The sequence below is a fragment of the Paramacrobiotus metropolitanus genome, unplaced genomic scaffold, assembly GCF_019649055.1.
Source record: "Paramacrobiotus metropolitanus isolate TYO unplaced genomic scaffold, Prichtersi_v1.0 Parri_scaffold0000016, whole genome shotgun sequence".
Lineage (NCBI taxonomy): Eukaryota > Metazoa > Tardigrada > Eutardigrada > Parachela > Macrobiotidae > Paramacrobiotus > Paramacrobiotus metropolitanus.
Window position 1 is genome coordinate 1207653 of NW_026570236.1, and position 12612 is coordinate 1220264.

Genomic DNA, 12612 nt, shown 5'->3' on the forward strand with positions numbered 1-12612 from the left:
GACATGAGCCAATAATGCAACTTTTCCTCCTCCCAATGAACCACTGTGTAGATACCTAAATCAAAGTCGTTTATGTCTAACACCAGGTATGAGACACTTTTCGCACATCGTTTGTTCTTTAAAGTATTTTACGGTTTATTAAAAGCAGTCACCTGTCCATTGCAGTCGATAGTCGAGTGGCAGTACTGTCCAGCTGTGTGGCGATAGCGATAGTGGTTGTTGGGGCTTTAACTGCAATGGGGTATACTGTGTAAGTGATGCATATGGGTAGCTCCAAAAACTGATCTGCGTCCCCATGGATATCGAAATGTGTATTGTACGCACGCAGACCAACTATGTTTGCGACAGTTAATACTCGTATAAAGGCATCAGCGGATCGCCGCTTAAAACTGTTAGTACAACTACAGTTTTTCGATCACAACAAAATCGTTTTGGAAAGTAAATAGCCAGAGCTTCTCCGTATTTCCATATTCTACAAACTTAGGTTTAAGACCAAACGCCGGCTGCCTTTTAACCTTTGGTGTCGAATTCAGTTAGCGATATCTCGCTATCCCGAGTTCGTGAAAATACAAAAGCAGCTGGTTCCAGAAAATTTCTCACATGAATCCAGCTGCGCTCGCCTCGTTGCTACAAAATACACGCGGGTAACGGTTAATGGGCAGATTTCTGGTTATTACAGTTTCCACTTAATGGTTCTTCCGTATTCTTGCAGATCCTCTGCGGCGCAGTCGTTTTTGGATCTCATAAAAATAAGCCGGTTATGGGCTGGAAAGTGTGTAGCAGGAACCGCACTGTCACTTTTGCCGATATTTCTTCTAATAAGAAGATGTTATCCCTACTACGACAAGTAAGTTTGATCTTTAGAAAGGGTTTGCGGGACTTACCTGCACAAGACGCTTTAAAATTAATTCATAATCATCCACCAAAGCACACTATGGATTAGCTTTTGCCAGTCGCCTTGTGTAGCGAACTGTTAGCTATTTGCACAGTAATAAAAACCGTTTATGGGCAGGTAAATAAAACTGAGCACATCAATATCTGCCAGTTCTTGGGGCTGGCCATAACCAAATCCTCTGAAGACATGTACTGGATTTCTGCCATAATGGAATCGCCGCTAAGAGGCCCTTTGCCTGACGTATTCGGCAGTTGCGCCAGCAGAAATATGACGTTGATAAGCTCGTTGATTCTGGACTACCTGGAAGTGCGTGCAATGCACATTGGTCTTTAAAAAGACGACAGGTTTATTTGGTTGTTGCAGGCAATACAATACATACATTCTTCATTTTTACAATTTCATGGACGAATCAGCATTTTGACATGTTGGGTGGATCAACTTTTCACGCTCAAATTGGCACATTTTGCACCCGAGAAACTGCGACAGAATCTTCAAGAGTCTTGTGGTGACCTAACAACAATAACAACAACGATGTGCCAGAATTCCATTTGGGAGTCTGCCTACTGGTTAGCATCTGAAAAACCGGTCCTTGTCTGACAGCAAATTGATGCAATCGGTGGATGTTTACTCATTCGGCCTCATTATATACGATCTGCTGACCATGGGCAAGTTTTTCGCCAAGATCCGATTATTTACCGAAGGTATTTTGCGTTTTAGAACGATAATCTTGCGTTGCGGTTTGTATTTCCACAAAAAATGTCAATCGATAACCATAGTAAACAAATTTACAGAAATGCAGAACCTCCACAGCATTTCTGAAATGACGACGTTTTCAAGTGTTCCGGATTTCGAAAACATTCTTCGATCGTGCATCAGCTTGGACGCAAATCAGCGACCAAACATACAAAGCCTTGGTGACGCGCTGGCTGCCATAAGTCCTCTTCTTGTCATAAGGAACAAAAAATTAGTCTTATCGACAAAGTTTGTGCCGGCCTGGAACGTTATTCAGCCGATTTAGAGCAGCAAGTGGCAGACAGAACTAACGAACTGAAAAAGGAGACGGATAAATGCGATGGCATCATCACCCAGACTCTTCCACGGTATATATATCCAAAATAAGTAATTAAAAATAAGTAATAAATAATATCCAAAATAAGTAATATTTCGTTGAGCGATATAGTCACAATGATCAAAATGACGGATTTTTCCCAAGTACAGCAAATGTGGGGTACAGTACTTGTATAAATGTTATTTAATGTGGATCGTATTGGACAGATCTGTAGCCAAGCAGCTGCGAGCTGGAGAAAGGGTTTTACCCGAATTTTATGATTGTGTGAACATCCTGTTCCTGGAACCTGTATGGATTCGCCGGCTTTATTAAAGTTCAGCAACCACAAACGTCGATTAGTCTGATATCAGAAACCGAAGCCCATATCGACAACCGGTCAATGGAATGCAACGTGTACAAAGTGGAAGCAATCATGGAATCTTTCGTGGTAATAAAGATTGGTCTATTGGGAAAACCTCGCATAACTATACAATGAAAAATGTTTTGCAGTTAGCTAGCGGACTACCAGAAAGAATTGGTAAAGATCATATTGAAAGGATTGCAACGTTTGCAGTAAGACTGCTGGAATGCCATCGACAGTTGACCTTTCTGCTAGATTTGCAGATCAAAATCGGTATTCATTCTGGTAGGTCTGTGATAGAGCCCGGCACGAGCCGAGCTGCTCGGCTCGCGAGCGCTCGGTGCTCGCGAGCACTTCGAGCGAGCAGGCGCTGTTTTGCAAATTTATCAACGAGCCGAGCAACAGGAAAAAAATATGCGAGCGAGCCGAGCGAGCGGGATCGCCGGGTGCGAGCGATCACGAGCGTACAGGCTGACATTATGCGAACTGAGAGTTTCCTGCGTAAAAATTAGGTTGACCAAGCTGAAAAGGGTCGTAAATCACCGTCACCTTCGCGCTTCGCGCGAACTAGTTTACTAAATTTTTCCTTGACATGTTGGACTCGGGAGTCGGGACTAAGTACTAGTAACGATAATCCGTAACCAACAGAGACATTTTTGAACCGGTTTCTTAATTCCTTTATTGCTTGGTAAACATTTCAAACATTTTTATTGCATTTCAAAATAGACAAGAAAACGGGAATCAGTTCAAATTGCAGAAAGCCTTCAGCGAAAAAACGAAGTTATAAAAAATGAACTGCCAATGTGGAAGAGAAGTTATTTTAGATACCCTTTTAATTTTGACTAAGTTTTTGCTTTTTGGGGAGACTAAAATTCTGGAATATCTAATTCACGCAAAAAAATTTGAAACGTTAAATTAGCTCCGCTCCCGAGCGAGCCGATTTGCAAAAATAAGAGTACGATCGAGTCGAGCGAGCGACAACAAAGTAAAATGAAAAACGAGCGACCTGAACGAGCGGAAAGTTTTGGCAAGTGAAAACGAGCGAGCCGAGCATCACTTTTGCTGCTTGTGCCGGGCTCTAATCGGGATTGCTTGGTGGCTTTGACAAAGCCCAAGCCTTTATGTCCACATCATACTCGGCGAATATGCCAAAAGATGCTGGCCGTCCAGATGATTATGGAGACAATAACGGTTATGGAGACAATAATGGCTATGGCAACAACGGGTACGGCACTAACGGTGGCCATGGTAATGATGGAAATGCATACGGGAACACTGCTTATGGACGCAATATGAACGCTGGTGGAGATCATGTCGAAGATCCCAGACAGATTATGGCCGGATTCCGTGGTCCCAGTATGAACGTTGGCTTATTTTAGGTCCGTGCGCAGCGGGGCTGATGGGATTAAAACGACCCCGCTATTGTTTGTATGCTATATAGCGTTTACGAGCGGTCCTAGTACCGTACCGAAAACACTTGTCAGGCGCTTTACATAATGTAATGGCGTTAATGCATAGTGTCTTTAATTTTGCTACAATTGTACTGTTGCATGTGATTAGAAAGAATCGAGTACAGACACAGTGATTCCACTTTTCAAAAACTACTGTGAACGTGAACTACTTGTATATAAAAGATTTTGATTTTTCAATAGGTTCGGGGACACCGTTAACGTAGCTGCCCAGCCACATTCACCTCAGTCCAGAGAGCCAACTCCTCCTGGAGCAATTCAAACAATTCTCTGTTGAGCCAAGAGGACGCCTAGCAACAAAGGGAAAATATGAGATGACCACATACTGGCTCTTGCCGGCGTTACATCGCTAACTTTTACGTACCTTTTGGATTGCCATGTGTTGGCCGGTCATATTACTATCTACCGCATGTTATCTATTTACGTTGAATCTATTTCACATGGCAACTTCCACCGTTTTTGCGGCATTTAAGATTATTTGCAATACTCGTATGCGCTCAGATTATTGCTTGCACTTGCCGTTTAAATTGGTCAAAATTTCTTTCAAGGAAATTAAGGTGTCTTTTTAAGGAAACTCAACGTCATTTCACCTGTCAGCTGTTTTATGTTCTTAAGATTGTCTATCTTGGATCTTTTGAAACTGTACATATTTGACGCACACTTTCCCAAAAAGGGCTTTATTCATCCGAAAAATGGGAGGTTCGTTAAAAGCAAACAGTAAATTTTTTGCATTTATCTGTTGTATACGTGTCTGTACAGTACCGTAGACAAAGGTCCGTACATTCCAGTTTCAAAGGATATCGTACAGAAACGGTCGTCACATACTCGCTGCATATTCTTGCTGGTTCATTCGCGAAAATCTTCCATCTCCTGCTAGCAGCTACGCTTGTATTTGCTGTATTTGTTCTTCATTCTTTTGTTTGCTAAAGATGTATACATGTGCATACTCGTAAAGCTTTTGTTTTTTGTGTTTCTATGATGCAGCGACCTTTGCCTTTGTTTAAAGCCCCTTACCTCGTTTCATCGTGTCCTCAGTTTTTGAAAACTTGCGATTCATTTATTTGTGAATGCTTTAATTACCGTTACTTGCTTTTCAAAAGTCAAAAGTTTTTTATAAGAATCGAAAGCCGCCAGATATCGCACATCCTTAGGCAACCGCAGAAAAATGCGGTCAAGCGTTAATAGTAAATTGGCCAAAGCTGGTGCCGGTGCCGGTTTCATGACTGATGCCGCCTTCCCGTGTCGAATTTCAGGGCTGACCCACTGCGTAATGCAAATTTCGTAGCCCGTAGCTTGCCGGTTTTCTATCGTATCGTCTTCCCGAGTTCCGCGATCATTTCGGGGATTTCCGGTATGAATGTTATAAATGGTACGAATATTAAGTGTGTTTGTGGATCGATCCTGGTAGCTGCAATGAGCTTTGGTAATTCAAGTTGTGAACTTACTTGCGTAAGTACGTTCGAGCCGAATAAGCTCAGTTATTCCATGTTACATTTGTGTATCCCCAATCAACGCCCAGATTGAAAAATCACCGTGTGCTTGGAGAAAGCGCACGTGGAGTTTTACTAATATAGTTAATTATCATCGCGGTTCCGTTCCTGGCGTGGTTTAAAAAATCATTTCGCTCGATGTCATTGACACCCATTAGCGAAGAACTGAGTAAAAGTGATTCAAAATTAACAAACCCATTTAACGCGCTATTCTTCTTAAAGAGTCACACGTCTATTATTTTACGGTTTTACCCACGCGTATATTGATCGCTGATGCGCCACTGCGTAAGTACTACGCATGACCGGCACTGCTCGTGATAATACTGTAAATTATTGCGAAGCCACCTTATCAGGATTGTAAAAAAGGACGCAATTAATATAACTATTGGCTTTTCGACACTGAAAATGTTTTCAGTGGCTCTAATTTTTAATTATTTGGTTGCTGTTGCGGAGACCCAGAAATTATCTCCTTACCAGACGAATATCAATCTTCTCAACGTGAGCTTGGTTATTATAGGTAGCACCGCTACAGATGGTGGTTATGCGGCTTTACCATACACCTGACCAGGGTTTTCTTTAGCCGTTGATCGTGTGCAAGACATCTATGCCACAGCAATAAACTTCAGTCTGCATTTTATTGGAGACCTAACGTGTCCAGACCTTCAGGACAATCTCATTGGAAAGCTAGCAGAATGGCATTATCGGAAAAGAAACGAACGCGACCTAACAATATACCTCGCACCAGGTAAATGTTGAGGAGTGCCGCAAAGTGACAGCCCATTCCGAAATTGTAGAAGTATCACTCTATTGCTGCACAGGTTGCGCTGGAAATTTGGAGATAGCCTATTTGCAAGCTCAATGGGATACGCTGTGGATTGCCACGTAATTAAAATATATTTGTCATAAAGATCATTCATATTGATTGATCTTTAGTAAATTTTCTGTATTAGGGAAAGTACCAACCCAAAACAGCGCACCCAGCTTTTATACACGTATCCAACATGGGTATCCACAAATTATTTCCATGTGTCGGAATGCGCAGAATTATATATGAGCATTTTAAACTGGACATCCACTACACAACTGGACATCCACTACACTGATAATAGACAACAGCTCTCCAGCGTTTTATTTTATTTTGGCCTCCATGGTAATCGCCGTTCTCAAGGACCAAAAGCGTATAACATATACTGTCCGAAACATTGCTGCAAAGCCAGATGCGCCTTTTGAAGGATTTGTACCGATATTGGAAAACGTTCGTGCCAGTAGTAGAAGTATGTAATTGCTTATCGAGTATTGAGTCCAATTTCCCATGCGCTCTCCGCGAAAAAAGTATCACTCTATCTCTCGTAGTTGTGCTGTACTTCGGTCGTGGATCGGCTTTGCGCGAATTTATGGTAAGTGAATCGTTGTCAAGTTATTTTATTTCACTTATAAAAATCTTTGCTCTAACTCAACAATTTGGCTTATGTTTTCTGCAGTATACCGCTTCTTTACTAAACATGACAAATGGAGAATACGTAAGTTAAGATCTGGTTTATTGGCTACAGTAGCAATATTGATTTGGCTGGCATTTTGCGGTACACCAAATCTATTTTAGTGAGCGAAAAAATAATATCACAGTATCACTGCAGGTACTTCGAAGTATATATTCTGGTAGAAAACAAGCTTTTTCCCCCGTTACGCTGGGAAACTGGAAGCAAAGATGATCAGGTAAGACGGTATGGGGTAAAAGATACATACGTAGCATGTTGGAATTAATAGTGCAACTGAAACAAAACAAACTTGACGATCACCGAGACTTACAAGGAACAGACAAGCTCTTACAACTATGTATACTGTGTTCGAAAAGAATATTAACGATTTCCTTTGACGTTAGGTCATCCTACAATCGCTTCTCTCAGTACTTATCCTCTACCCATGCGACACTACTGAAAATGACGTAGCAAGGATGCAGCTTGGGACGCAGTTTTTGCAGCGTACCAATCGAGATTTTAATTACACGTACCCATTATCTACTCAGGTAAAGCATACGTGATTGTTCGATTTGGAGCTGAAACGGCATTTTTTGCTGCTACGGATTTCATTACTTTTTTTACAATAGCCAATTTGTCTTTTCTAGCCGTACATTATGATAGCCTCAGCCTATGCGACCATTTCTGCCCTTGCGGAGGTAAAGTCTATAATTGCCAAGTGCCAACAGTTAGTTTTTGCGAGGATTCGTGAATGTCGAACGTTATGCTCACGAGAGTGGGAAGAATTAAAAAAAGGAAATCACTATAGCTATCCCTTTTTAAGAACGGGGTGTTAGGGATGGCTAAAGTGTCACCCTAATAAAAGGAATATTTTTTAGATCATTAACGATACTTTGCCAAAAAATAAAGGGCCAAATTGGAGCGGTTCGGTTCTGGCGCAGCTAATGACTAACCGAACCTTCAGCGATGATTTTGGCAATACCATGTATATCGATAGCGACGGACGGAGGCGCACCGATATTACAGTATCTTTTTTCGACTCCAACGGAAACCGCATGGTACGCATATTGCATTCATGTACTATATTGTACCCGTTTCCTTTTTTGTAATATTGCTCAAGCTTTCACACTGCACAGCCATTGCTGCAAAAGTTTGGCAAAACCGGAGAGTTGCTCGATGTAACACTTCTGTTGACATGGGCCAATAACGCAACCTTCCCTCCTCCCAATGAACCACTATGTGGATATCTAAATCAAAGTCGGTTATGTCAAAGTCGGTTATGTCTAACGCCAGGTACAAGATACTTTTTGCACATCATTTATTTTGCGCTCTGTGGTTGTTTTTAAAAAACCGGTCAGTTGTCCACTGCAGGCGATAATCGATTGGCATTGTTGTCCAGTTCTTCAACAATGGTGACAGTGGTGGTTGGAGTTTTAATTGCAACGGTATACACTGTGTAAGTGATTCCTAGATATAAATTTCTGCACGCCCATGGACACCAAACTTATATGTAGGCGTTTGTATATAAGCTTAGACGCAGACCGCTTTCGGTTGCAGCAATAAATAGAAAAGCATGAGAGAATGACCTTTTAAAATGTCGCTATAGTGCTGATACCACATTACATATAAATAATTTTTTATCACAACGAAATTGCATTAGAAGCTCTTCCATATAAGAGCGGTCTTGATTTTGTTACGTAACTGGATCGTGTTGAATAACTATAATTCCACGGTTAAATTGTTTACCGAAGGTTCAAAACTGAAATTTTGTGAACCCAATAGGTCCCGGACCAAACAACGGCTGCTTTTTGATCCATGGTGGCAAATCCATTTACAAAAGAAATCCTTATCTGCAACCGCATCCCGTTTTCACGGATTTGCGACGGTACAAAAGCAGCGCGTTCCAGAAAGTGTCTCACAGGAATCCAGCGTCCACCTCTTCGCAACACAAAATACCCAAGTACGGGCCGCTAGCCCCTTTTCTGTTTGAGACATCGTGCCACATTCTTCGGTGTTCTTACAGAGCTTCTGCAGCGCGGTCGTTTTTGGATCTTATAAAAATAAGCCAGTTATGGGATGGAAAGTTTGTAGTAGAAGCCGCACTATCAATTTTGACGATATTTCTTCTAACAAGAAACTGTTGTTTCTACTGCGGCAAGTAAGTTGGATCTTAAGAAATAATTTGTGGAACTTGCAAGTTGCATATGACACTTTAGAATTATTCCTTACTCCATCAAAGCGCATTTTTGGTTAGCTTTTGGAAATCGTCTTGTGTAGCCAGTCATCGGATGATTTGCATTGTTTTAAACGGTTTGTGGGCAGATTAACAAAACTGAGTACATCAATATCTGCCAGTTCTTGGGGCTTACCATTACCGAATCATCTAAAGACATGCACTGGATTTCTGCCGTAATGGAATCGCCGTCAAGAGGTCCCTTACCAGACATATTCGACAGTTGGGTCAGCAGAAATGTGGCTTTAGCAAGCTCGTTGATTCTGGACTACCTTGAAGTATAGTTTCGCAGGACGGTTATGATCTTCAACAACCCAGAAGATTGTCTATTTTTGCAGGCAGTGCAGTACGTTCATTCGTCATTCTTGCAATTTCATGGGCGAATTAGCGTTTTGACTTGCTGGGTCGATCGGCATTTCACGCTTAAATTGGCACATTGTGCATCCGAAAGACTACGGCAGAATCTGCAAGCGGCTTGCGGTGACCTTACAACGACTATGTGCCAAAATGCCATTTGGGAGCCTGTGTACTGGTCTTCATCTGGATCAACGGTTGTTTCTGATAGCAAATCGATGCAGTCAGTGGATATTTACTCTTCGGGCCTCGTCCTATACGATATCCTGACTATGGGAAATTTTTTTGACAAAGTTCGAATACTAGCTGAAGGTGCAGGTATGTGATGATCTTGCGGTGCGATGTGATAACACTGCATGTACTTCCAAAAATCCGAATGTATTTGTACATTTCTATTTATGTAATATGCAATATTCAACAAGAACAGATTCAGTTATTGTAATCTTAGTAATCGAATTTACAGGGATTCAAAATCTGTGCAGCATTTCGGACATGATAAACTTTCCAAGCGTGCCTGATTTCGAAGACATTCTTCGATTGTGTACCAATTTGGACAAGAATCAGCGACCAAATATAAAAACCCTCTGTGTGATGCTGGCTGACATTAGTCCTATACTGGCTGTAAGGAAACAAAAAATTAGTCTTATCGACAAAATTTGCGCTGGTCTGGAAGATTATTCAGCCAATTTAGAGCGACAAGTGGCAGTCAGAACTCATGAACTGGAAGAGGAGATGAATAAATGCGATGCTATCATAAACCAGATTTTACCAGGGTAAGCGTATGTACCACTACGTAGTACGTTCCTACAAATGCATAGTTGTGCTTAATGCGACTTCGTCTAGCGGTAAGATGCACCTCATTGGGCAGATCTGTAGCCAAGCAGCTGCGAGTTGGAGAAAAGCTTTTACCAGAGTTTTATGACTGTGTGACAATTATGTTTACTGATCTGCATGGATTCGGTGACTTCATTAAAATCCAACAACCCCAAACGACGATTGATCTAATATCATCAACCGAAGCCCATATCGATAAACTGTCAATGGAATGCGAGGTGTATAAAGTGGAAGCAGTCATGGATTCGTTCATGGTAACTCAAGATATTGATACGGACCGGCAGCTGATTAAAAAACCTTCGCAAAACGTGTGTATGTGGAAAATACAAGTATGTACCAGTCTTTTTTGCAGCTAGCAAGCGGACTACCGGAAAGAATTGGCAAAAATCATATTGAGCGGATAGCAACGTTTGCGCTTAAACTGTTGGATAGTCACCCACACTTGGCTTTTCTGTTAAATCTGCAGCTCAAGATCGGTATTCATTCTGGTGAGACTGCGATATTAATTTTCCAAAGTTGACTGTGAATTAAATAGATCTCTGTTATTTAGGTCCATGCGCAGCGGGCCTGATGGGATCAAAGCGACCACGTTACTGTCTGTAAGCAAGCGTTCACCTAGCATTTATAACAATTTAGGAATACGATATCGTTACTAAGATTTCCTCACTATTTGTGACCGTATAAAATTAAACATAAAGTACTGTTCAAAACTTTAAGCGTTACCGTGAACCATTTAAAGAGGGTTTGATTATTTGACAGGTTCGGTGACACCGTTAACGTGGCTTCCAGGATGTGTAGCCATGGTCTGCCCAACCACATTCACCTGAGTCCAGAGAGCCAACTCCTTTTGGAACAGTTCGAACAATTCTCTGTTGAATCACGAGGACGCCAAGCAATAAAGGGGAAATACGAGATGACCACATACTGGCTTTTGCCGGCGTTACTGCGCTAACTTTTACATTGCTTTTGGACTACCATGCAGCATGCATATGTGCTGGCCAGTCATATTACTATCTACCGCATATTGTCTATGTATTTACGTCGAATCCATTTCATAAGTCGACTTCTACCATTTTCTGGCATTCGAGATTGTTGGACACTACGTCACTACCTACTCCTACTCTGATTATTGCTTGCATTTACCATTTTAATTACGTAGTAAAATTTTCGGTCATGCGTTGTCTTTTGTTAAGGGAACGTGGCATTCATTTCCCTTTGTCAGCTGGACTCAGTTTTTATGTTCTTGAGATTGTCGATCTCGACGCTTTTGAAATTAGGCGTGTTGACGCATGCTTTCCCAAAAGCGTTTTATTCATTCGTAAATTTTTTGCATACACTCTGTATCTGTAAAATGCCAAAAATATAAAATATTGATTATTCTATTTTCAAGTGGATGGCACATGATGTTGACACTGTATGCCGAGAACTTGAATACAAACAAACAAATTCAAAGCCATCTTGCTGACACGTTTGTGAAAATCTTCCATTTGCTATGTCGCCAGCTTGATGATTAAACACTGAAAAATCGAATGAACCAATATACTAAAGGTCAGAAGTCGGCTTCGCTTTTGATACTTCAGGTCTGCACACTATTGTTTTTTTGTAAGTAACAGGATTGTGTTTGGTGGCTGCAGCGCGGTGAACGTGCAGCTTGTGACGTTCTGACAGGACCGGTAGAAAAAGGATCCCAGGCCTGACCACCAACTTAAGGAGCGTGTGCCGGTGCATGGAACCGAGTTCGGGAACATATGCTTAAATTTTCACTTTCGCGCAATCTAAAATACTTTTATACACTGCTTTATGACATTCTATAGCCAAATGATTTGTACATTGGCGGGAAAACCGTTTATGAGCGCAGCATCCGATGGAAGTTATCGGTGAATTCCAAAAGTTTAAGCGCACTCGGAGGTGTTCCAAAAGTCTCATTATAAACCGATCCTCTTCGAATTTTTTATGAAAACAACATTACCATCGCTTTTACACCGAATCAGGTTTCCATAAATGTTTTCATAATTATTAAATAAATTTCAAAAATTAAAATTTAATTCAAAATTTGAAATTAATGTTTTCTAGCTCTGGCGCTTCAGGCGCAACGAAGAAGCAACTCTACATGCACTTCCTGATCCGATTCTGAATGATAACCGATTAAGGGGCTCATGAGTGCGTGTTGTGTGAAACCGTGTTTGAGTACATTCAGGCGGAAGTCGGCGTCACGAGCCAGAAGCGTCCTGCTTCCTGTTGGTGAATTAAGTGCAGTAACAGTGTATCAGCCGCTATCCTTGGCAGTTCATCTATTCGCTCTCTTTTGCTTGCTGAAGAGCGATGTATTCGCACGACTTTTGTTGTCTGTGTTTTTATTATGCAGTTACCTTTCTTTTTAATTTTTTTACTCACCTTGGTTTGTTTTCTTTGGTGCCTTCACTTTTTGAAAACGTGCTATTCATTCTAATTTG

General features: G+C 41.3%; 1 protein-coding gene and 1 long non-coding RNA gene across 3 annotated transcripts; both read left to right on the forward strand.

Annotated features, from left to right (window-relative positions):
* The first annotated feature begins 2259 nt into the window (after positions 1–2259).
* LOC129585305 (uncharacterized) lies at positions 2260–4452 on the forward strand. 2 transcript variants are annotated; one of them, XR_008690003.1, is made up of 4 exons: positions 2260–2391; positions 2454–2589; positions 3415–3683; positions 3957–4452. It is a non-coding gene; the product is annotated as an uncharacterized LOC129585305 (long non-coding RNA). The 2 variants fall into 2 exon arrangements; XR_008690004.1 differs by having other exon boundaries at positions 2454–2577.
* A 3255-nt stretch (positions 4453–7707) lies between these two features.
* LOC129585303 (receptor-type guanylate cyclase gcy-3-like) lies at positions 7708–11274 on the forward strand. Its single transcript, XM_055477939.1, has 12 exons — positions 7708–7796; positions 7875–8031; positions 8110–8194; positions 8521–8698; positions 8762–8896; positions 9061–9249; positions 9310–9643; positions 9789–10098; positions 10194–10413; positions 10512–10647; positions 10710–10758; positions 10919–11274. Exons 1-12 carry the CDS (start codon positions 7722–7724, stop codon positions 11109–11111), a joined length of 2061 nt encoding a protein of 686 aa, XP_055333914.1. The 5' UTR covers positions 7708–7721; the 3' UTR covers positions 11112–11274.
* Positions 11275–12612: the final 1338 nt, after the last annotated feature.

Coding starts and splice junctions, on each gene's coding strand:
- LOC129585303 (XM_055477939.1), top strand. CDS start 7,722: ATGTATATCGATAGCGACGGACGGAGGCGCACCGATATTACAGTATCT. Junction 9,250..9,309: donor TGATTCTGGACTACCTTGAA/GTATAGTTTCGC, acceptor CTATTTTTGCAG/GCAGTGCAGTACGTTCATTC. Junction 10,099..10,193: donor ATAAACCAGATTTTACCAGG/GTAAGCGTATGT, acceptor CTCATTGGGCAG/ATCTGTAGCCAAGCAGCTGC.